This window comes from Diadema antillarum, unplaced genomic scaffold, assembly GCF_040938485.1.
Source record: "Diadema antillarum isolate AM-2024a unplaced genomic scaffold, OU_Dant_1.0 seq00000945_RagTag, whole genome shotgun sequence".
Taxonomy (NCBI): Eukaryota; Metazoa; Echinodermata; class Echinoidea; order Diadematoida; family Diadematidae; genus Diadema; species Diadema antillarum.
The window spans coordinates 508,037-532,865 of record NW_027271794.1 but is presented as its reverse complement, the minus strand read 5'-3'; the positions used below and the strand labels follow the sequence as shown (position 1 = coordinate 532,865).

The window sequence follows — 24,829 nt, the reverse complement described above, 5'->3', positions numbered from 1 at the left end:
AATGTAATGTAGACACACATATTTTTGAATTCATAAGAAATTCATAGTCCTATCTCTACAGTGACATTATTGACTCAAGTTATTTCTATAAAGTGTTTGTCAGTAACCTGGAATCTGTGAGTGTACTTTATTTTTGTATGTTTATGCAGTAAGTAGATGATGAAGTATGGTCACAGATTTCAAATATTGATTTTGGAAGATGATGTTTTGGTGTCAACAAAAGTTACTTGGTTATACGTTTGTGTATGTCATGAAATGAGTGTTTTTGAAATTTTGTACGTGTTGTTTATTTATTTTTTTTGACGTCCACTCACCAGCATTCTTCTTTCTCCTTCTATCTTCTCTTTTATCTACAGGGTGCCATTTTAGTGCAGTATGTAGAGAGAATGAAGAATGTGTTGATGGTGAGTATAACCAACGTATTCCAATCTTTATCTCGTAAACTGCACTTTGTTGTCCAGTTCAATGACAGTTCGATGGAATTGGTTTAGTCACGTTTGTCCAATGGTTTGTATGTATGTATTATAAAGTAGTGATGAATGGATTTCAGAAAGAGTATTCGAGCATCTTGTTATTTTGTAATGCGCAGTAGAGTATATTATTATAGTAGCTGTACAATATAAATGTCCTTTAGAATATTTAATATTTTTTTTAATCAGATATTTGCAGAGTAATACAAGATGGGAAAATGAATTTGCAGTAATTTCATACAATAATTCAGTGTTTAGAAGAGATAGTCTCTTGATTACAAATACTAATTTTCTGTAATGCATTATTACTACTTTCCTATGAAGCATATTTATAAATAACTGCATGATCAGATTTAAAGGGTTGGTATAATTTCTGTTGAGATGGGGCTTCTGGTTCCAATACTTTTTGATGATTATATTTTGAGATAATGAGAAATCTCTAATGAAATATAAAAGAGCATAATTCTAATTCTAAGAGGAATTAAAAGTTTATTTGATGAAAGTTGGTTTTGAAAAGGCAGACATCCAAAACAAAGCAATCCTAATTATTATGGTGGGACCCACCTTTTATTAGGATCGCTTTGTTTTACTTTGTTTTTAGATATCTCGGCCATTGCAAAACCAATAGACCTTGAATTCCTCTTAGAATTGTATGGTCTTTAACATTTCATGAAGTGCTTTCCAAGTATCTCATAAAAGTTAAAAGCTGAATCCTCATCTCAATAAATGTACTATACCATCCCTTAGCACCAGCTCTCTCTTTATTCCATTTAAGCTTAAAAACTGTTCTTGGTACTGTTGAGTAAAATTGAGTATAATTGGAGGAATATTGAAGTGTTGTGTAACATTGTGTAAATGATATTAAAAAAGAAAATTTTGGAATGAAAGTTTAGCATGTGACCTTGAAATACTAGTAGTGTAATTGGACATAATCACATTTGCAGAGTGTTGATGATTGTCATAGGTGAGGTGATGATGTCATTGGTGAGGTGATGATGTCATAGATGAGATGATGATGTCATAAATGAGATGATGATTGTCATGTGGCTGAGAAGTGTCACATTTTCCTCCGTATTATTGTCCACATCATTCAATGTTTTTTATTTCAAGAATGGATTTAAGACAAACAGCATTATGTCTGTCACTCTGATTTAGTTTAGAGGTGTCATACCTTTAAAGTAACTGCATTTGAGTATGTTTCTGAAAAGCATTTGGATAACACATGTTGTAATTTGCCACTTAAGTCAAAATCTATTGGGAGCACTCTCTGAAAACATACCGTGCATTTTGGCCAGGCCACGTAATGAGGAATCAAGTGATAGAGCAATTTCTGCATACATGTATTTGATTCCAGTTGTACAACTATGGAATCACCATTTGAAAGGATTTTTTGCTTGCTGGACTGTTTTGCAATCATTGTACATTGTAGTTAATCATGACTGAATGCCGAATTAATTCTTTTCAATAAAGGCGATGTACAGAATATATTATCAAAGGTCATTGGTCCAAAGGGATTGTTATGGTGCAACGCATCCTCATCATTGGCAAGCTGTACAGGTGTACTGAAAATATACCTGTGTGTGTGTGTGTGTGTGCGTGTTTATGTGTGTACGCAGAAGTGTTGCATGCTTGTGAATGTCCAGTATTAAATGCACATTTTGCAGTCCTTGTACGTGCTGCCAAACCTGGGCTTGAAGATAACACGATGAACTTTTTTTGGGGGGTGGGGGGAGGGGGGGAGGGGTGCTAAAATGGGTCTGTAGAAAGGAAATCAATTGAGAATGCATTAGGCATGGCTCTAGGTGAGACGTTGCATGCCTATCATGGAATAACTTTAAACTTTAAAGGTAAAAAGTGTGCATTCTCTGTTGTATACCATGATATTTTGTTGCCGGGATGTGTTCCCTTTTTGCAAGTTGGTAGCAATCTATTTGTACATGGAAGAATTAACTGTGTGTTTGGCCTAATAAAAAGTGTGTATGCATATACTGTATATATATTTTTTTACTGCACATCATGTTTGTGTGTGTGTGTGTGTGTGTGTGTGACTGTTTGTCACATTCTGTGGATGAAATGATTGGTTCGAGGAAGAAAGCACTAATTGCATGTCGTGTCCATGCTCTCACATATTTCGTGAGATTGGTGCATCCGTAGCTCATCAGAACACTCCGCGATGGGTCAGCCCCAACTCTAATAATAGCTGATGTATGCAATTACTTCATTGTGTGCACTGGGAATACTCCAGACACAAATCTATTCAGCCTGAATTCGTAAAATCATTTCAGCAGGATTTGAATGAAATGGACCACGACTTGAAATAACATATAAAATGATTATGCCTAGAGTCAGAAAATTAAAGGAGACAAAGGAAAAAAGGAAAATATATCCAGCAACTATTAGGGCCTGCAGCCTTGATTTACAGTACGAGCAAACACCAGAGCTCATGAGCACTATACTAATGAATCTTTGTTATTGTATCGTTTTCCATACATCTAACACTGCAATCACTTTAATGAGTACATGTTTTGACGTTGGAGATGGAATGCCCTCCGGTTTTCAGCTGCTGCGATCCTTTCTTTTTTTCCATCTCCTTACCTTGAGATGTCTTCATCATTTATGGTACCCTTTTTCTGCGGCTACTCTTACAATCAGAAGCCACAATTCTTTTTTTTCCCACCAATATATTCATGAATTCTTCTGTAAGTCAAAGTGCTCTTACATGTGTAGGGCAGAGAAATTGAAGTCAAACTTAGTATGGGGTACTGGTAATTTAAATGCAAAGTTTGTGTCTTCATAAATGTACATGTAGAAGCGATCTGTATTTCTGTTTGAATGAAAAAATGTAAACCAGTCTGCTTTTGGGCAATTACTTGAGAGTTACAGTATGATATGATATCAAATTTTATGATCTCTTATTCTGATTCCCTGGAACATTGTCATTTTAACTTTCACCATCCTGTCTGTTCAAAGAGATGAGATACTTATCCCCTACATAAATGCTGGTTCTTGTACATGATCGCTAAAAGGCAAAGAGAAATGAAACCACAACAAATAAACCAATGACCCTACAAAGTCGTAATTATGCTTTTATAAAAAATGCAATTATTTTAATTATCATTTGATTTTGCAATTTTGAAATTTATGGAAGATTTGTGTACAGTTCAATACTAGACCTCTGCTATTTTGAGTACATGCAGAATGTACAGTTGTAAATAATGTAACTAATCATGTTTATATTAACATGGAAAACTACATAGAATTCTGTAATTTTCTTATTCTTTGCTCTTTAGAATACATGTACTTTTTACCTCCCTGTCCTCAATATCATGAACTTGTCTGTGATCGTATGTTGGCATTTAATCTAATTCAATTTCATTTTGCTTTCACAAAAAAAAAAGAAGTTTATGAAGATACAACACAGTATAAAAGTCTCTGCAATGTAAGAGCAGTACAACAGTTTTGTCATGGGATAGAATTTTCTCTAGAGTTCTTTGGACATGCTCTCACACCTCTCAAATTTAGATTTTAGGGGAGAGATTCCCTTTAAATCCAATCTTATCAAATCTCAGGAATTTTAGATTAGATTACAAAGTGACCAAATTGAAACTAGATTTATGAAAAATATTTTAGCATGAGAAAAGTTCTTTGCACAGTAGTTTGCATGTTGGTTTGTCATGTCAGTAGTGCTTTTGTGTGATTTGTGATGATATTCATCTCTTGTAGTACATCTAATTGCCACAGATTGAGGCAATGTTACAATGTATACTAGTCTTATCAGAAAAGGGAAAATTTATTCCAAGGACACCATTAAAAAAAATGATTTAAGGTTGTCGTACAGATTTACCAAGATTATGAATGATACATCAGGAACAGTGTAAAGTCAAATGAGCTGTTTTGATGACAAAGTTACATTCTATGCAATGTGATATTGAAATGTCATGTCATGTAATATGGCTTCCTATGGAATGCCAAGCGTACCTTTTCTGGTCAGGGTTTTTAGGGCTGCTTCCAATTTGCCTTGAAGTACTAAGAACACACACAATCAAAATGCATACTGTAGTTTCTGAATCTGGATTTAAGAGAGTGACTTTCAATGGCTCAGTAGATAGGAAAAACATGATGGCCTTTATTTCCAAAAAGAGAAAAAAAGAAATCATTTCTGTGGAGGAGCTGTAAAATAACAGACCTTAAAGTGTATAAGACTTGTTGAAGCATAGCATACAAGCATCATTGATTAACAGCTGTGTCGCAAAAACAAGTTTTATGTCTGTTAAAAATATCCTTGCAATCAAAGTGTATGTTGACCTCTATAGATGCCTTTTGGTCTGTACATATAACCAATTCCTTGAATCACTTTTTGAAATATAGTTACTGAAGGTGAATGCTATTAAAGCAGATCTATACAGTGATCATCAAACCTTGGAAATTTGGTACTGCTGTGTCTTTTAACAACAGTTCTAATTATATTTTGCACAAGTTTTTTTTTTCTTTTTTATATGAATCTTTTGACTGGTTGTGTTGTCCTAATTTTGTTCTGATTCTGATTTTCTCTTCAGAAGTATACTTTGTGCTTTGACGAGTACTGTCTTGTGCGAGTAGTGATGTGGTCATTATGACTGCCAGTTGATAGCAATGGGGATAAACACAGTGGAACCATTAGATGAAGAAAATGGCTTCACTGTAGGTGTTACTTTGCCAGATCCAGATGTAGCCTAAATGTCATGATCATGCGTCATGAGCATTATTCTGTACGTCAGCTGCCTTCCTCAGTACTATTATTTTGCTGGAAAATGAGCCATTTTGCAATCATGTAATGTGATGGGCCAGTGTATTGCGTTGTTTTTAATACTCCCCTGAATTTTCTCCATCTCTGTCTTTCTCTTTCTCATTCCACTGTTGCTTGATTATATAATTAATGAATAAATGTCTTTTTTGATGAATATTACAGACTATTTATCATTTCATGCAAGATGCTTGAAATTACTATCAGTGCAGTAAAATAGAAATGAAATGTTTCATATTTTCCCTCTTTTCAAAAGAAAGAAGAAGTATGTGCTATTTTGATATGATCCAGACAATTATCAGCAGTCAAATTGGCAATGCCACCAAATAAATGTAGTTTAGTAAAAAAGTAAACAAACTAAAGATGACAACAGATTGCTGAATGCAGAAGTCAACAACTGAACATGATTTCTGTACTGGTGGTGCTGCTTTGAATTACGTCAGAACACCAGTGTTACAACATGTGCAGCGAATATTGCTACTGCGTTGTAGATGAGGCACAGGTATGGAATGCTCTGGTGCCGCCACGATTGCAAAATTGAAAAAGAGGAGCTGCTGTTGTGAGCGCGGCATGTAAATTGACCCACGGCACGAGGATGCAGTGGTCACTGCCGGCCAATTCACCGCAATTTTCCCCGCGTGCACGTCATGAATCATAATGAGCAATGGCTGCTGATGAATAAAAAAACCCTGACGGAGGTGGGGGGGGGGGGGGGATAAACAACGGGCTCAGCTATGTCGCAGTGGGAAAACACCGTGTAATGAAATCGTCAGCTAAATCGTGAAAGACACATTAGCGTGAGTAATACTAGTTTAGGCTTGTAATTATGGTGGTAGTGGTCATTAGTGATTGTTTTCACTAGGCATACACCTCTTTTAATCCTAGTAGTTATTAAGTGTGGTCCCATGAACCGTCATTTGTGTGGGAGGTAGGAGGTGTGTTTGCAAAACAGGCTATGTTAATGAGGCTACGTTAATTAGGGTATGGATAGGATAACCACGTGGAGTACTGACCTCGTTTATTTTCAGCCAGCCACCTTCCCCCTCACTCTCTCCCCCTCTCTACTACACCCACCAACCTGTTTCTTTCCTCTCACCTTTTTTCTCTATTGTCCATTTATCCGTTTCATCTTCTCCCTCTCCCCCATCTCCTTCCTACTTTCTCTTCCTCAGACTCTTTCTTTCGAACGCTGTATAGTTTCGATCGATAATGCTGCCTATAAAGTGTGCTAATATCCAGATTACTAGGTTACATTATGTATGGGCCGAGAGACTTGTCTCATGCACAGACATGGATGTCGGGTGTTGCTGATGGCGAGAGGATAATTGGAAAATTAAGCCTGACCACTTTGTCGGTTCCCCCCCCCCCCCCCCTCCCATAACACTTGCCCATCTCATGATAAGAGTCTCATCAATAAGAAGGGATTTTACCAAGTTCCATCACCACTTTCCTTCCCACCCAACACCCTAACCATGGAATTGACTGTCGTGCAAAGAGGATTTTTGATGCGGTAATCCGAATGCTGAATGTGTCCAATTTTTACTCCAGTCTCCTCCACTGCAAAAGCTTTGCCTCTGTGCATCTGGTTCCTGCATCATCTTCCCTCTGAAAATAGAAGAAAATTATAATTCATAAAGTGCCTGCCTCATCATTAGCTGCCATTATATGGATAATGACTGGCGTGGGAGCAAACACACAAAGTTATCCATCGGAAGGGTTTGAAAGGCTATGGAGGGGAAGTGTTAAAAATCCTGAGACAAAGTCGATGGACTTTAAACCTCCCCAACTACAATGTATATGGCATTCAAGCCATGAGGTTAGTTTATTTAAAGGGACTGTACAGGGCTGGTTGAGGTGAGGAATCAGGTTTATAACATTTTTTTTTTTTTTTTGGGGGGGGGGGGTGAGATAATGAGAAACCTCTTATAAAATATGAAAGAGCATGTAATTTCAAGAAGGATTCAATGTTTATTTGATGAAAATTGGCCTTGAAATGGCTGAGATATCCAAAAAAGTGATCCTAATAAAATTGACGGGCCATGCACGACTTTTATTATGATCTCTTTGTTATTCCTTATTTTTAGATATCTCCGTCATTTCAAAACCCATTTTCATCAAATAAACTTTTGATTCCCCTTAGTATTGTATGTTCTTTAACATTTCATAGAGTGGTTTCTAAATGTCTCACAAGATGTTACAAGCTGAATCCTCACCTCAACTAGTACTGTAGAGTCCCTTTCTTCTTACGACCAACAGTCATTATCTAATGCTGACTCCTTATGTGTCCAGGCATGTGTCTGCCTTTACAAATTAGCCAAGCTTTTTCAGCAGCATTCAGTATATCCGTCCAAACTTGACCTAGCTGTAAAATCTATATTCAGCCCACTCATTCGTAGCAATATGTCCCACAGTCCATTGCAAGATTAAGACCATGGTGACACTTTGTGAGGATTAGGGGGATTAGGTAATCTCTATTAATTGACAGTCAAGTTTCCAGACATTTGTGACCGTGCACCTCAAAACGAACATAAAGTCGCACACACTGATTTTGCGTGAGGACTGAAAATAAGTGAAATGGGTCAACCTAGCCGAACTTGACTTTTTCATATTTTCTGAAAGAGCAGGTCTTCTTTTACATTATGTTAAAATTTGGTATCATAAAATGGGCAGGAAAGTGTGTTTTTTAGCAGTTTATCTCGAACATTTTTGGTAGAATAGTGTGATTAGGTGTGTCTTTAGAATCCCTTTTTCATTTCTGAAAAAACCTTGTCCACTCTCTTCACTTTCAACTCTAATAACTTTTGAAAGGATAGTGCTACTGCTTTGAAAGTTGGCATTAATTATGGACAGAATGTGTTAATGAGGCATGCTTAATTTCAGTGTAATCTGATAATCCCTTCATTGTTGTTATTCTGGTGGTTTACTTCCTCTTTTTGTCCCATTCATCGCACAGCCAGCATGGTTTGGTAAAGATTAAGCGCTTGAATAGACACTGTACTTCAGAGCCTCTTTCCTCAGTTCACACTTTTCCTGAGTTTGTGCTTTCTTTCCAATATTTAGATAGGTTAGGAGAGTCCATTTGATTTGAGTTATACATCATTTTAAAGCTTAAAGTCTGCTCTTTCAGAATATGGTCTTAACTAAAAATTCATGTCTGGCGACTTTTTGTTTGTTTTGAGGTGCAGGGTCACATTTTTACCATCCAGCGAAGAATGCACTCCAGCATGTACTGTAAAATCCAAATTGTTCGCTTGCTTTTTAGTTTTGCGAATTTCGCTAGCAACAAGATTTGTGAAATTAGACTGCTTTAAAGTCCTTGCTGCACTACATGCATTGAATGCCAGTGGCAATTTGCGAAAATTTCATGCTGCCATAAAGGCCGTTGGTTCCCATGGGCGAAAATATCATGCCACAAAAATATCATGCCACGAAATTATCTTACTTTACAATATGCCACTTTGCTATTTAAAGCCCAGTAAGGGCTGAGTTTTAAAAGGATTTTTTAGACCATGTAATGGAGTGGTACATGCTTCTTGACCAATAAGTGGTAGCCATGTTTGCGGCATTACCAACCAAGCCCAAAGCCAGCTAACTAATCATGCTCAGCCTCAACTATAATTGGCTTCTGAGTGTGTATGCCTCATGCGTGCAGTGTGCACCCAAACCGTGTCCCTGAATATTATCATTTACCTCTCACTGTTTCATAATCGTATCATATCTGTTCTACCTGCCACAGATACAGCACAATGATTAACATCTGTAACCTTTCCTTTTCGTGACAATGAGAAAAGATAAGAAAACAAGAAATTTATATACATCTATAGGGAGATGCTCATTTGTTTTTTTTTCGACCAAATGCTATGAGTGAGTAGCCCCAAGACACTCATCTGCCATTTGTGCTCATAAGGTAGCTGACTGTTTCTATATATTTTCATCATTTCATGAAATTCTTTCACCTCAAATTCCTAGAGAATTCTGGTACAAAGACTAAAGTACTGAGAGGCATCCTATTGTCATACAGGGAGTTGGGTCAGTCTCATTTATGTGTGAAAAATTCAGTGCTGTTAATGTCATGGAGTGTAATTCAGATGGGATGTGTGTGTTTGCTGGACATGGATTTAATGTCTCAATAGAGGCAGAGAGAAATTCTCCTGGAATTTTGTAGACATTGTTGTTGTTGTTATTTCAGTGATCACAACATACTATCAAGTTTTTTTTTGTTGTTTTTTTTTTTGTCTTACCAAACAAGGGTGAGAAAAAGAGTCTGATTTCATATGAGTTGTGTATGAATGTTTTCAGATCTTAGGAAGATAGCATTTTGCATGTTTTGTGTAATTTCCATACGTAGAGCTTGAGGCTTACTGTCTTGTCTTGTTTGAAAGCGATTTTCTCCTAAGAATGTGATGCCTGCTATACAGTGTATATGTATTCATATTTTGAGGCCATCAATTGAAGAATTATTGTAATTGGGTTTTTCAACCAGTTCTAATCATCCGTTCATTCTAATCAAATATGTGTACATGTGATTACATTTGGAATCTGTGCATATACATACTGGCAGGACATTCTAAAAAAGGGGTAATATCCTGCTCTAAAAACAAAACAAAACAAAACCAAAAACCATCCTTGTACTTGCACTGAATTTATCCCAGAGTGTTTACGTGACGTAAGTATAGCGAGCACGCATAAATAATGGATGATTTTTATATAACTCACTAGATTGATATCGTATTCCTCAGCCGAGTGAGGGTGCAGAGTGGCTGACAAGTACTGCTCCTGGATTACCTTATGGGTGTTTATGTGTGTGTGTGTGTGTGTGTGGCCCTTATAAAAATCTTAGGTTGCGGCAAGCTTGCAGCAAGCTTGCGGTAAGCTTGCGGCAACCTTAATTAGCTTGTATTAAAGAGTGCAAGCTTGCGCATGCTTATTGCCATCTTACTGCAAGCATGATACAAACTTGGCATCCCCTGGTAAGCTTGCTGCAAGCTTGCGGTAAGCTTGCTGCAAGCTTGCGGTAAGCTTGCAGCAACTTACCATTAGCTTGTGGATGATTGCAAGGTCGCAGATATGATTGCAAAAATAATCGCAAGCTTGCAGATTGTGTCGCAAGCTTGCAGATAAGTTTGCAAGACCATATGAAAGCTGTGCAAGCTTATGACAAGCTTGCGGTGAGACAACTAACAGCTCTGCAAGCTGGCCGTAAGCTTGCAAGTAATGCAGAAATCTCCGCAAGCTTACCACAAGCTTGCAGGCCATTATCAGAATTTCTGTGAGCTTGTCGCAAGCTTGCAGGTTGTTAAAGAAAACTCCTCAAGCTTACTTAAGCTTGTGAACTGTGATCAAAATCTTTGCATGCTTGCTGCAAGCTTGCGGGTTAGAACTTCGCAAGCATGCAAAATGCAGTCAAAATCTTCGTGAGCTTGTCCCAAGCTAAAGCTTGTGGGTAAATTGTTAGAGCAAATTCTGCAACCTTACCGCAAGCTTATTGTAACTGTATGGCCACAATCAAAATCTTTGCAAGCTTGTCGCAAGCTTGTCGCAAGCTTGTCGCAAGCTTATAGGTTAATTGATAGAGAAAATTGCCTGGTGCCCTCTCAGTTACAAAAAAGAAAGTTACTTTGTTCACTCTGAAATTCAAAATGGCGGTTTGACTGTTTCTGTGTGCAGCTTAGATTTAAGGACAATAATTCTGTTAAAGGTATGAAATTGATTAATACTATTATAACTAACTGCATGCATTAACATGCTGAATAACTTCACCATATTTTCATTCCCCATAAACCTCAATAATCTACACATTTTAACAAAGTAATCATAGTAACTTCCCCTAAATGTGCAATACAGTCCCACCCATTGTAATTTGTGTGTGTATTAACAGGTATTTTTATTGTTACATATAACTCAATACAGGTACATTCTGCATACCTCTTTTTTTTTTTAATAGTAAAATAAATGAATGTACAACAGATTTGAGTGTATTATTTATACTTCATCCTTTTTTTTTTATGTTTCACTTTTGTGCAAATTTCAATTAAATTTCCTAATTGTATCCCCCGAACAGAGTTCGGAGGATACTATGGATTTGGCCTCGTTGCACCGCTGCGTCCGCTGCATCCGCGTCCGCCACAGAGATTTTCTTGTGAGAGCGCTCTACTGGCTGCAGTTCTTCGTAGATCATCTTCAAATTTGGCATGAAGGTGTATTATGGTACAACGAAGATGTCTGTTGTTTCTGGTGATGGCGCCCTCGCTTGTTCTGTCTTTATACATGAAAATAAGGTCAATTTAACAGGGTCTGCTTGTGTGTGCAACGTACGCTGGCCTTGTTTCTTGACCGATTTTTTTTTTTCAAATTTGGTAGGCCTATGTATTAATGTATCATAATCAAATCTATACACCTACGTGTATACCTATTGATAATGCTGCCCTCACTGTTCCACCTTTTACAGGGTCAAAGGTCACCCTGATCATGTCAAAATTTGCAAATGTGCTTATATATGCAATAACTTGATTGTTACTCAAGGGATTTTATTCAGACTTGCTAAGGAGGTGTATGGGTGGTCATTCTACATGAAGGACACAACAGTTTGTGGTGATGGCGCCCTCAGTGTTCCGACTTGGATGCCATGTCACATTTCTTGTGTGTGCTCTATCAGCCACATTTCTTATTAGATTTTCTTCAAATTTGGCAAAAAGGTGCATCATAGTGAAATCAAGGTGCCTATTGTTTTTGGTGGTGGTGCCCTCGCTTGTTCCGTCTTTATACATGAAAAGGTAAATTCAACAGGGTCTGCTTGTGTGTGTGTGATGCTGGCCTTGTTTCTCGACCGATTTTTTTCAAATTTGGTATGTGAAGGTATCATAGTCAAATCTATACACCTATACCTACAGTGTATTGATAATGCTGCCCTCACTGTTCTAGCTTTTACAGGTTCAAAGGTCACCCTGACCATGTCAAAATTTGCAAAAATGCTTAAATATTTATGCAATGACTTGATCGTTACTCACTGGATTTTACTCAGACTTGCTATTTTAAAGGAGGTGCGGGTGGTCAATCTACATTGTACATGAAGGACACATAACAGTTTGTGGTGACAGCGCCTTCAGTGTTCCGACTTGGAGGCCATGTCACATATCTTGTATATGCTCTATTCGTAAGCTATTTAGAAGCGACATTTCTTGTCAGATTTTATTCAGGCTTGCTATGGAGGTTTTGTGGGGGGTTATTCTAGGTACCGGTAACAAAAGTTTTCATTGACAGCGTCCTCATTGTTCCAACTTTTAAGGATATGTCATATTTCTTGTATGTGCTGTATGGTACTACATGTAACCTCAATTCTTATGGGATTTAATTATTCAGACTTGCTAAGGATCGGTAAACGAATGATCATTGTACATGTACATGTAGGACACAACAGCTTGTGGTGGTGGTGCCCTCAGTGCTCCAACTTAGATGCCAGTCACATTTCTTGTGCATGCTCTATCAGCCACATTTCTTGTTGAATTTTGTTCAAACTTGCTATTGAGGTTTATGGGGAGTTATTCTAGGTAACAAAAATGTTCATTGCCAGTGCTCTCATTGTTCAAACTTTTATAGGATGACATGTTATATTCCCTGTATGTGCTATATACCAGCCTCATTTCTCGTCAGATTTTATTGTATCCTGCGACAGTTGCCATATTATACAACATTCTGGCCTAAAGTAATCCAGATGGGGAATGGGAGATTGGTTCAGGGGATACAATGTATGTGAAGAGTTGTTCGCAAAAACCGATAAGTCCATATTTACCAAATGGAGATATTTGCGATTAAAGGTCAAGAAAAATAAAGAGAATAATAAGGAAATTTTTGCTTCTTTTGACCGTAACTTCAAAAATGTACCTTTATATGTAAGGACCAATATATCATTTTAAGGGTATAATTTGTACTTTATAACAGAAACCGTACTTCAAAATCTTTAAAAATGGACTTATCGGTTTTTGCGAACAAACTCTTCAAGTGCTCGAACGGGTCTCCTGTGCGAGCGCTCTATAGTAATCAAATTTCTCAATTTCTTTAAAAAACTAAGCTTGCAAAGGCTTGCGACAAGCTTAGCAGCAAGCATTCCGCGAACTGGTGGCATAGCACACAAGGTTGCAAACTCCCTGCAAGCTTGCAGGTCAGCTAGCCCTGCAAGGTTGCCAGAAGTCAATACACAAGGCTGCAAATTTGCAGGTCAGCTACCAGTAGCCCTGCAAGGTTGCGGCAAGCTAATATGCAAGGTTTCAAACTTTGTGCCAGCTTGCAGGTCAGCTAGCCCTGGAAGGTTGCAGCAAGCTAGCATGTTAGGTTGCGGCTGCTCATTTGAATATTTGGAACCCTGCAAGCTTGCCGCAAGCTTGCCACAGACTGGCCCGCAAGCTTGCAGCGAGCTAGCCAGTAAGCTTGCGGCAAGCTAAAAACTTTGTGCAAGCTTGCAGGTATGTGAGCTAGCCCTGCAAGGTTGCAGCAAGCTAGTATGCAAATTTGCAGCAGCTCATTTAAATATTTGGAACCCTGCAAGCTTGCTGCAAGCTTGCTGCAAGCTTGCTGCAAGCTTGCCACAGGCTGGCCCACAAGCTTGCAGTGAGCTGGCCGGCCAGCTTGCGGCAAGCTAAAAACTTTGTGCAAGCTTGCAGGTATGTGAGCTAGCCCTGCAAGGTTGCAGCAAGCTAGTATGCAAATTTTTGGCAGCTCATTTAAATATTTGGAACCCTGCAAGCTTGCTGCAAGCTTGCCGCAAGCTTGCCGCAAGCTTGCCAAGATCTGGCCCGCAAGCTTGTGGCAAGCTTGCGAGGCATGCTTTACAGATTTGTATAAGGGGGGGGGGGGGGGGCAATGGTGGGCTCGGAGATTGTTGGAAAAGAGGTTAATGTATATGTATGCCATTTTGCATCGGACCAGAATTGATAGCTATGATGTGTTATGGCTATGATGTGATTGTCTACTGAGAGAAGGTGTGGGTGCCGCGTTTCGTAATGTTCGAATGTGATCTAGCTGTCGTAATTCTTCACTCGTATGGATTTCGCACTCTCGCGACTAATATAGTTGGGTTAACTGCATTGGTCTTGCATTATGCAAAAGTTGTCATTTGTATTCATCCTCCAATGTATTCTCTCTCTCTCTCCCCATTTCTCACACATCCAGATAATTTATTTGGTTCCTGTATTAATTCAGAGTCTGTCACTCTGCCATACTACGATGTAAGCGCTAACGGGTTCCGCGATCTCAAGATCGTGATTAAGCTGCTGCTCAACCGCGGCTACCAGTGGAAAGATGAAGCAGCCCAGGTGAGTTCTCCCTTCAACCCACTTCCTCGGTGATGCCTCTAAATCTAATTTGCATACATAACCTCCTCTCATCACCACACCTCTCATCACCACACTTGTGTAGAAGTCAACGAGAGCAACGATGAAGGAAGACTTGAAAAACTCCAGAATTGATGCAAGCAGCAAAAAAAAAAATCATCTTGGTGGTTTCACATGGCTTGAGTTTTGTACTGAGTGCAACTGATATATACTTTGAAAGACATTGTTTTCATGTGATTGTTAGAAATGGTTATTACGTTGTAGTAGTAATATTATTGCTTTACAGTTGTTGTTCTTGTTGTTATGCCATCTCGGTTATCACCAGCAGTCGTGTGTGTCGTGTATTAAAAGGTAGATTATCTTTTAGTGATGGTGACTTCCGTAATTTGATTGGTCAATCAACCACACAATTTTCCCCGTATTTTGTGAATGATGTCATTGCTCACATTGTAGTTTGTGTTCTGTATTGTTCATATTGATCATTTGCATGCATTGCAGCTGGGTGCACTTGAACTGTTACAATCTACTACTAGCTACATGTAGCAGCACTTCACTACAGCAGTCAGTTATAGTGTATATGAAATAAATGAATTTAAAAAAACACACACACAAAAACAGAACAAAACAAAACAAAACAGAGCACAAGTGGTGGGTGACCAGAGTTTTTGAAATGTGAAATTAGGGATCTATGTTTTCATTTAAAAATTTACCAATGCAATTATACTTAAAGATAGGATTGTCGCCCCCTTCATGTTCTTACGAAATACAGGAAATATCTGTGGTCAGGTGGCTCAAGGAATATGGCAGCAAACTAGATATTTCCAGTATTTTGTGAATAATCAGAGGGTAACTAATAATAACACATGATGTTTCTTTTATGCGATGCAGTATTTTGACACTTTGTGTTTCATGTTGCAAGCGTATTTTCTATTCTTTTTTTCATTTCTTGAAGCAACAGCTTTATGAGAACATATTTAAAGCAGTATTACACTGTGCATCATTTACTAGCAAAAAAACAACAACAAACAAGAAACAAAAAAGCAAAAAACAGTAGATTGCCATCAGTGATAAAATTAGTGAGAGAAGAGCTAGATTTAAAGTCTACTCCCTAGGACCATTTTGTGAAAGTGGATGATTGTTTTCTAATTCTGTGCACAAGACATATGCATATTGTGGTAAAAATCAATTTTTACCAGCATTAGACTTAGGGCAATTCCGTGAAAAATGTTACCCGAGGGTGGAAAAATGAAAATCAAGGAACAACTTTGTTTTACCCTGGAAAGTATTCAGGAAGGGTCATATCAAACTGATATAATGAAAAAATTTGGTACAATTTGGAAAAAATGTAATTTTTTAGGTATTGAAATTGTGTGTTTTTTGTAAGACATTGCAGAAAAATTCAGTATAATTTGTATGTAATTCTTGTGAAGTAGAAATTTTCCCTATAAAATGACTTTCAGGCAACCATTTTTATGCTGTGATAAAGCTGATGACTCATTTTTACATCATCCTCCTTGGTATTGAAAGAAAATAGTTCTTTCTTAAAAGATGAGCATTTCAATTTTTTGAATTTTCACCTCTTTCAAAGTGTAATGTCCGTAACGTTTTAGATGTAAAAGTTCTTGTAACTCACTGTGTTTTGGGCTAATTTTGTTCTAAATTCAAATGCAAAGCTAAAATGTGATATCACACAACATGTCCCCACAGTTTTTCGGGAACCTGCATAATTCCTTTTAAAAAGCGTTACGGACATTACATAACCAATGCGTTACGGACATTACACATTTGTGGCAAAAGTATTAGCTACATATGATTATTAGGAATAGCTTGGATTCTACCCTACAATATTGATATCTGTTACAATGAATGCCCTAGCCCTTGCATGAAAATTGATTTGGGACTTTACTCAGCAACAAGTGCAATGTTTAAACAAGGTTTTGACTAATCTTCTGCATTCCTCTACAATCTTATTTCTTGTGTCTACTTATTTCTCCCATCAAATATGTGTACATGGATGCAAGCTATCTTTACAGCAACAGCATATCAAGTTGAGTAATTATACTATGATGGCAAGAATGTATGTTAAAACAATGTTAAAGAAGAGAAACAGTCAAAAACATCTCTGGACAAGGCCTTTTACACAATGTATGATCAGTTGTGGTCTGACTAGAAATACTGTACAGTCCAACCTCAAGTTCTAACCATGTCCTGAACGGTAGCCATCTGGATAAAATGATATTGCTGGTTAAGGGAGATAAGCCCACGCATGACACTTGTAGGCAAATTGTGTAGGACATTATTGACTATTCAATATTATAATGTACATGAAAATTTCATGTTTTGTTATTCAATAATGTGGAAATCAAATTGAATGTGAATGAAATACACTTCCTCATTATTCCTTCTAGCAACAGTATTTTGGTTGTTAGAAATATAATGTTGTACCATAGCGAACATTTATGTCCTGAATCACAATTATCTTGTAAAGAATTAAAAAGTGATATGTACTTTTAGTCATATTTTGCACCGAATTATGCAAAAAAAAAAATAATGTGCCTGTCCCTATCTGGATAATAGAGCAATCCAGAAAAGTGATTGCTGGATAACTGAGGTTGGACTTTATGTAATGAGGACAGTCCATCGATTATGAAATTTTGAAAAGACAAGGATCCATGAATATTTCCTTGAGTGTAGTGAAGGAGAGCCATTTTTAGAACAGGATGGAATCATTAGTATTAGACCCTCTCCAACAATTGGTCAAGAACACCTTTCTTGCTTCCAAGGTGATTGATTTGGAAGCAGAATAAACAATGTTCTCCAAAACAGACTTTTCTGACCCTGGAAAAGACTGATGTACTTCAACAAACTGTTGGGGGAAAAAGAAAGTAAAACTAAACATTCATTGTGTAAAAATACATACTGAGCATTTGTTGAACCATTATTTTATTTGATTTTGATTATGCATTAGTTTTGATTAAAATAAAAATTGTTTATTCGTGCAGAGTTATGCTCAGTGATGGCTATGTAGATGTGAATAAAACGTGTAATGTCCGTAACATTTCTTTAAAATTACATTTTGAGTAATTAAAAGTTTGAATATCATATTAGAAAGTCAAAAGGCTGAGCTGTATGTTATTTATAGATCACAACTTTATTGCAGGCATTAAATAAGTTGATTAAATTCCAATATGATAGAAAAGTCAACAAATTGTTAAAGTAGGGGTCCATACTGACCAAATAGTCCTCAAATTGGCAACTCCTGAAATAAAAGATCTCCTGAAAGGGCTATAGTAGCATTGTCCAATGTGTATTGATTACCATCCAAGTGAAAAGGATAAAAAATATTAATATTTGCATGTGACTCCTGCCACTTGATGAAAGTGGACAAATCTGTAATGTCCGTAACGCTTAGAATGTAATGTCCGTAACACCACAATTATGGCTATAGGAGGTACATGTGCCATCTGTTTCAATGAATTTGATTTTATTTTCTTTAAACATTTCTTTACCTATCAATTTATTCCTACATTGGTCTAATTATGTGCTTAAACTCACAGACTTTTCAATGATTGTATAGGCATGCAAAAAGTCATGTCCAAAAAATGTAATGTCCGTAACGGCCAACATTTTTTACAGTAAGTGCCATATGATGTGGTGAAATGGATTGAAATTTTTACTGTTTATGATTTAGCCTCATATGTGAGTGATTCCATTGTATGAGTTCAGAATGAAAATATTTTGTTATCTTAATGACCTTTTGAAGTTGCAAATTTTGTCTGAAATGTAATGTCCGTAACGCTGGAACTGCCCCTTACCCTTTATCACCGCATTCATTGCCTTTGGCACATCTGTGGTATAATCCCTAGAAATCTTCGTGTGGGAAGAACTACAGGCGAGTTTCTTTTGTCAGTGGAAAAGAGATGAACAAGGGGGTTATTACAAAAAAGAACCAAACAACTTGGAATCAAACCAGATTAAACTCAAAATAAGATTTCCGAAGGGGTAAGGTTCACACGCAAACACACCCCCACACACAATTGGAAGAGTTCACCAAACGCAATTCTGGAATGATGGAAACAGGATGCGGTTTTCACCATCTCTTCTGTGGAATGTGCTACCAACATGGTACAGTGTGTCTGGAATATTGTAACACTTCTGTCTATTAAAATAGAAACTCACTGCTTAATGCACGTGTAGGGAGAAATTTCATTTCCGCAGGGAGCGTTCAAGGTTTACTGGTCACAAAACCGGATGTCATTGCGCAAAGTGATTTCTGCAGGCCTTCTCTACCCTTCGCTAGAACTGAACATTAGCTATATATTATCTATGTATTCTTTGACAGTGATATTACTTTATATCTGCACACATTTTGTGTGTGTGTGTGTGTGTATGTGTGTGAGTGTGTGTGTGTTTGATACTTGCCACCTTCCCATTGAGAATAATAGGCTTTGTGCCAGGTTTCCCCAGGTGATGCATTAATGCTTTGGTGGATTGAGTTCTAATCATATTTGTAATCAGACTATACTGGTATGTCATGGCATGATGTAAAGGAATAATACCAGTGCAATTTTGCTTGCTCGCCATTGAAGTATGCTTTCCGCGAAACGGTGTCTTCCTTGTGGCTTTCAATGCCAGAACATGATTAGCGCACAAGGTGTTTGCCCTGCAATTAAATCCGTGCTCATATTGAGTGTATGCATCAAATCTTGATGACTTTTCACTCCCAATGCAATCCATAATGGGCACTTGTGTAGAGCGGGAGGAAAGAAGAGACCTGAATTATGGTGATCGTAAAAATGAGAAATTGGGTTGCTGCCCTATTTATGCAGTTTGGATGTGGTTAATGGCGGGAGTATTGAAATTGGCGACAGGAGAAAAAAATAATGTGTTGTAATATGATGTACCCTCATCACCATAATAAGATGGGGAATAGGCAGATTGCATGTAGTTTTAGGTTCCAATGACTTTAATCAGGATATTAGTTATGGGGTAACTTTGCTGTAGAAATTACAATTTGTTCTCATTGAATGTTAATAACTCCAAATTTTGCTGTGTGTTGCACAATGCATATTGGAGAAAATTCTGAGGGAAATGATTTAATTCAATAAGATCTGTTCAAAATCAGAAAAGGACTTAAAAAAAATTGCCAGTTTGAGAGAGAAGCAGGAACTTTAATCTTCTAGTATTTGTTGCCAATTCAAGGATCAGTTAGAGATTTACCTGTACATTGTAGCAATTCAAGGCTTTTGAATATTCTATATCCAAAACAGATGTAAATGAACAACAAAGGACTGAAATAAATTGTGGAATACTTTACCTTTATGAAACACAAATAATGAGAAGTAAAAAAGAAAAAATTGTTTTAAAAAGATACAGTATTGAACAAGAGAAATATGGTGTCTTAGACATGATGGATAAAAATTTTCATATGAACTCAAGATGCTCAAGTGGGGATGAGCAGAGACAGAGAAAGGACATATTTAACCCCCTTCCCACCCCACCCCCAAATCAGTTTTCAGCTATCAAAATGTAATATGATTGAATATTGTGATGCAATATGATAACCACTTGCCATAAAATGGAGCCTCATTGTCCCGATATGTCGTGGGATGATTATTTTATGTGAAGAAGAAAAACGGAAGTGGGAAGGAAACAGCTTCTACCTCGAGACCTCAGTCTCCAAGTCTCTGAAATGCATGGTGAGGGAAACTTTATCTGAACCACTGAGAAAGGGCCTTGCTGTATTTACAGAGTTGCATCTGAGCAATGAAAGCACCCTCCTCCCCAGCTTCATAGGCACCAAGTCACGGCCTAGTGTTAGAATGCAAAGGTTAACATATTTATGTGCACAGAATAGTTCCTGAAAGTGTGCACTGTAACTCCCCCATTTAGCATCTTATTTTAAAACTGTCTGCAAAACTACACTTTGTATTTAAACCTATTGTTTGAATTTAATTGAATTAATTTCTTGTATTTCACAAGAAAATGCCGTACATATCACTGAACCAACTGGACTGTTTCTATCTCATATTAGGAATTTCTTTTAAAAATTGGTCTTCTGATTTTGTGCAAATATCATGAACTAAATCAGTTCTTATAATCATCCACCAAAATGATATATCATGCATGCAGTTAGATTCAATGGTGCTGATCTAATGATGACAAACTGTTAATTTGTTGAGCAAATGTTGCCGGAAGCTGATGGGTTAACCAAATTTTAAGATTGCATAACATCTTAACAGATTTTTCAAATTTTCTCCTACATGTAACTCTCTGAATGTTACTCTAATCTTTCTGCATAATTGATGCATTCATGTGTATGTTTAGGTTCAATTTCTCCTTTAATGTCCCAAGACTGTTGCTGTATGATAGCTTGACAAAGGTTATGTTGTAACCCCCTTGGATGATGTGGATGATGTAGGACTACAGATTTGTGAGTGTATTCATTTTCATTGTGCTACAATGTGGATGATTAGTAAGGTTGGCATCATTATACATTGTACATCAGCAAAGTAATTGCACAATTACAGGGTTCCATTCTAGTGCTTTGGTACCAACATTTGCTAGTGTGATGTCATTTGGCAGTTGCAAAATATCTACAAGTTACCTTTGATAGAAACAGAGAGACATTTCTTTTGGGGGGATAGTGTTGAATATCGACTTCAAAAATCAGAAAGTTTAAAGCTGTAAGTTCTTCTTTATATAAAATGTTAACACTTCATGGCCCACTATTTTTTTTTTCAAAATATATATATTTTTTTCATATTGCGATTTCAAACTTCAGTAAACTAATACTTACAGTCATTGTAACAAAACTTCCATACTTGCAAACTGTAAGTTATATTAAAAAGATATAATAGCATTGATTGTGATCATTAAAAAAAAATCAGTGTGCATAAAGACACAGTCATATTAGATAAAACTAAGTTAAACCAGATAAAACTAAGTTAAACCAGATAAAACAAAATTGATCAGTTTTGAGGTGAATGAAGTGAATGTACATTGCAGCAAGCCACATATTTTTGAATGAATCTGAGATTTCAATTCTAATATCAGTCATCCTCCAGAGTAAAACCAGTTACTTGCAAGGTATCATAATTAGACTTGAGACTGGTTTCTGTTTGTGATTCATTATGGTTTAACAGTGGTGCATGTTAATCGTAGATAGGTGATCATAGAAAAAACTGCAAAGCCATAATTCACCAACCTACTATGTTTACTGGAATGAGCATAAATCACTAGAATGGATGAATAAAGCTCTCCTTAACACAACCAAGCATAATGTGGATGACATGATACTACAAGCCAATGTTTTGCGATCACTTTTCGTTCAGTGTTCACGTTGGACGTACAATTTGCATACATGCAAATTGTACGTCCAACGTGAACACTGAACGAAAAGTGATCGCAAAACATTGGCTTGTAGTATCATGTCACCCACATTATGCTTGGTTGTGTTAAGGAGAGCTTTATTCATCCATTCTAGTGATTTATGCTCATTCCAGTAAACATAGTAGGTTGGTGAATTATGGCTTTGCAGTTTTTTCTATGATCACCTATCTGTGCGGATTGATATCTCCAATTGCAGAAGCCGGTGACCTGATATACGCTGAAGAGAGACAAATCCATGCAAGATATTCATTCATCTTCAATTAACCGCAGTATACAGCTCTCTATCACTCACTCTCACTCTCTCGTTCTGTCTATCTTTCTTCCTCTCTCACGTCATCTGTATCCTTCTATTTCTCTGCCTCCTCTCTCTCCATTCCTCCATCTCTCTCTCTCCCTTGGATTGCCTTTTAACAATGGGTTAAAGCTTGTGAGGTTCAGTATAATACACTCTGCCTTGGTTTGGGGAGAAATAATGCATTGAGCTGGGGGAATCGACACACGTTTGCTCACTGCGCGCAAAGCAAAGATCCATCCACACAGCAGTGCCTTGAATGACGTACCCGAGGTGATTAGGAATGGATGAAGCAACGATGTCAGAAGGTCTATTTTTATCGGGGAGGCAACTTTAAGACAGACAGCAGTGGGAAGGAGCGGTGATACATAGGAGAGAGTCGAGATCTGGCTAAATAGTGAAAGCTAGTGAAAGAGGGGGAGCGAGAGAGAGAGAGAAGGAGAAAGGTAGGAGACATATGGAGACTTTTTTTTAGACAAAAGAGAGCAAAGAAATCGAGAGTAATAACTAGAGAAGATAGAAAAAGAATATTAGAGAGATACAGACATGGAGAGAAAGACATACATTTTTAAAACCAAAATTGAATTAAAAAATGAAATAACAAAACAGATCAAAATAGAGACAATGATGAATAATAGGTGATGGATGTGATAGACCAAACATGCAGGAAAAGAGAGAATAGATACAGAGAGACAAAGGAGAGATGGAGAGAGATAGAAGGATGGAGGGGGGGGGGGGGAGAGAGAAGAAGAAGAAGAGAGATAGAAAGTCTATTTTGGTAATGATGATGAACAGAAAGATGACGATGAAGGACCAAACATGAGGGGAAAGAGAGTGGATACAGAGAGAGAGAGGAGAAACATATATGATATATGTATTTATATATTTATGTATTTATATATTTGTATATTTTATATATGTACATATACATATATATATATATATATAGAGAGAGAGAGAGAGATGGAGATGGAGGAAGTGAGAGAAAGAGTGAGAGAGAGAGAGAGAGGAGAGAGAGAGAGAGGAGAGAGAAGAAGAAGGAGAGAGGAAATTGGGAGGAGATTGGAGACGAAAGAAATTAGAAGTAGTGACGTGGGCACCTGCGTATGTGTGCTTTTGGTTTCCCTCTTTCAGAGAAAGACGACCTAACCATCATTGCCTTACAGCTGTGCCCATTCGCTCAATTCAGAAAAAAAAAGAGGAAGAGGAAAAAAAATAACAGCAACTAACTTCCAGTTATAGAGAGTCAGGGGAAAGGGAGGGGAGAAAAAAAAAAGCAGCACAAAATTGTTCGAGCGCACGGGCACGAGCAAGTGCAACTGTTGTTCAGTGGCCGGTTGCTAGCGAAACGGTGACGTGAACATGTCATAAAGCAATCTGCGTTATTTTCACTGTAATAGATGCATTTCTGTGGGGGTGTTCCTACTGCATCTCCTTAATTAAAGTAAGGAGATATAATGTATTTATATATATGTGACATAATAATCTCTCATCACCAGGCAACCCATGTGCCTTTATCATAAGTCCCCATTTTTACGTTGCTGCGAGGTGAGACAAGGATGAGATATTCAGCAAAGTCTGTTTATGAATATTGATTATTTTTCTTGATAAGGAATAATTCTTCATGTTTCCTCATTTTTTTTTCTTTAAAGAAGCACTATATACATTATATACACTTCTGTTCTGTTTTAAGTGCCATGCTTGTTCCCAAAGGGTAAAACTGTATTCTTAAGTTTGCTACAAAGTATGTAGACTCACAGTGTGCATCTACATGTACATAGTCTTTTTTATGCCTCCCCCACAAAGTGTCGCTAGAGCCATTATGTTTTGGGGTTGTTTATCCGTCCATCCATCCATCCATCAGTCTGAAATTTATTTTGTGGATGGTTTAACTACAACCATGTGAGGTTCTTTAACCAGAATGCTTACATGCATTTATTAATTTCACGAATTTTGCGAGAACCAAGATTCATGAAATTAGAATGCACATGAAAGTTCTTCTCCACTTTATGCATTGAATGCCAGTGGCAGTTTGCAAAAATTCCATGCCACTAATGACTGTCGGCTCTAATTCACAAGAAATTTTATGCTGCAAAAAAATATCTTGCTTTACAGCAGTCACATTGCCTTTGGGATGCATACACTCAAGGTCAGAGGTTAAGGTTAAATTCACCTAAAAATTTCACCATTAGCATTTCCCCCATATCTCTGCAATGCATGAAGGCATTTGAAAAAAAAAAAACAACCAACTAACTTTAATAGTGTATACGTGTATTACCTGATAAAGGGTTTCTAGGGAAAATTTTGGATCATGGGGTCAAAGGTCAAGAAAAAATGTGAAAATTCCTTTTTTTCTCCATATCAGAAATGACTTTATTATCGTCATGAAACATCCATAGTACTTATACTTGTCTTGCTTGATAATGATTTTTTGGGAAGTGTTTTGGTCATGGGGTCAAAGGTCAAAGGTGTTGTTAAAGTGCTACAATTATACTATAGATGGAATGCTGAAAGTGCATCACTTGCTCCATGCATTGGAAATAGCTCAGTTGATGTACACAATTAG

The 24,829-nt window shown here is 37.3% G+C and overlaps 1 protein-coding gene across 1 annotated transcript in view; it reads left to right on the top strand.

Annotated features, from left to right (window-relative positions):
- Positions 1-24,829, top strand: part of LOC139741673 (uncharacterized) — a 130,157-nt gene that overhangs the window by 36,355 nt on the left and 68,973 nt on the right. The window contains exons 2-3 of the mRNA XM_071652253.1: positions 357-404; positions 14,419-14,561. Coding sequence (XP_071508354.1) covers positions 357-404; positions 14,419-14,561 — 191 coding nt within the window. The remainder of the gene's footprint in view (positions 1-356; positions 405-14,418; positions 14,562-24,829) is intronic.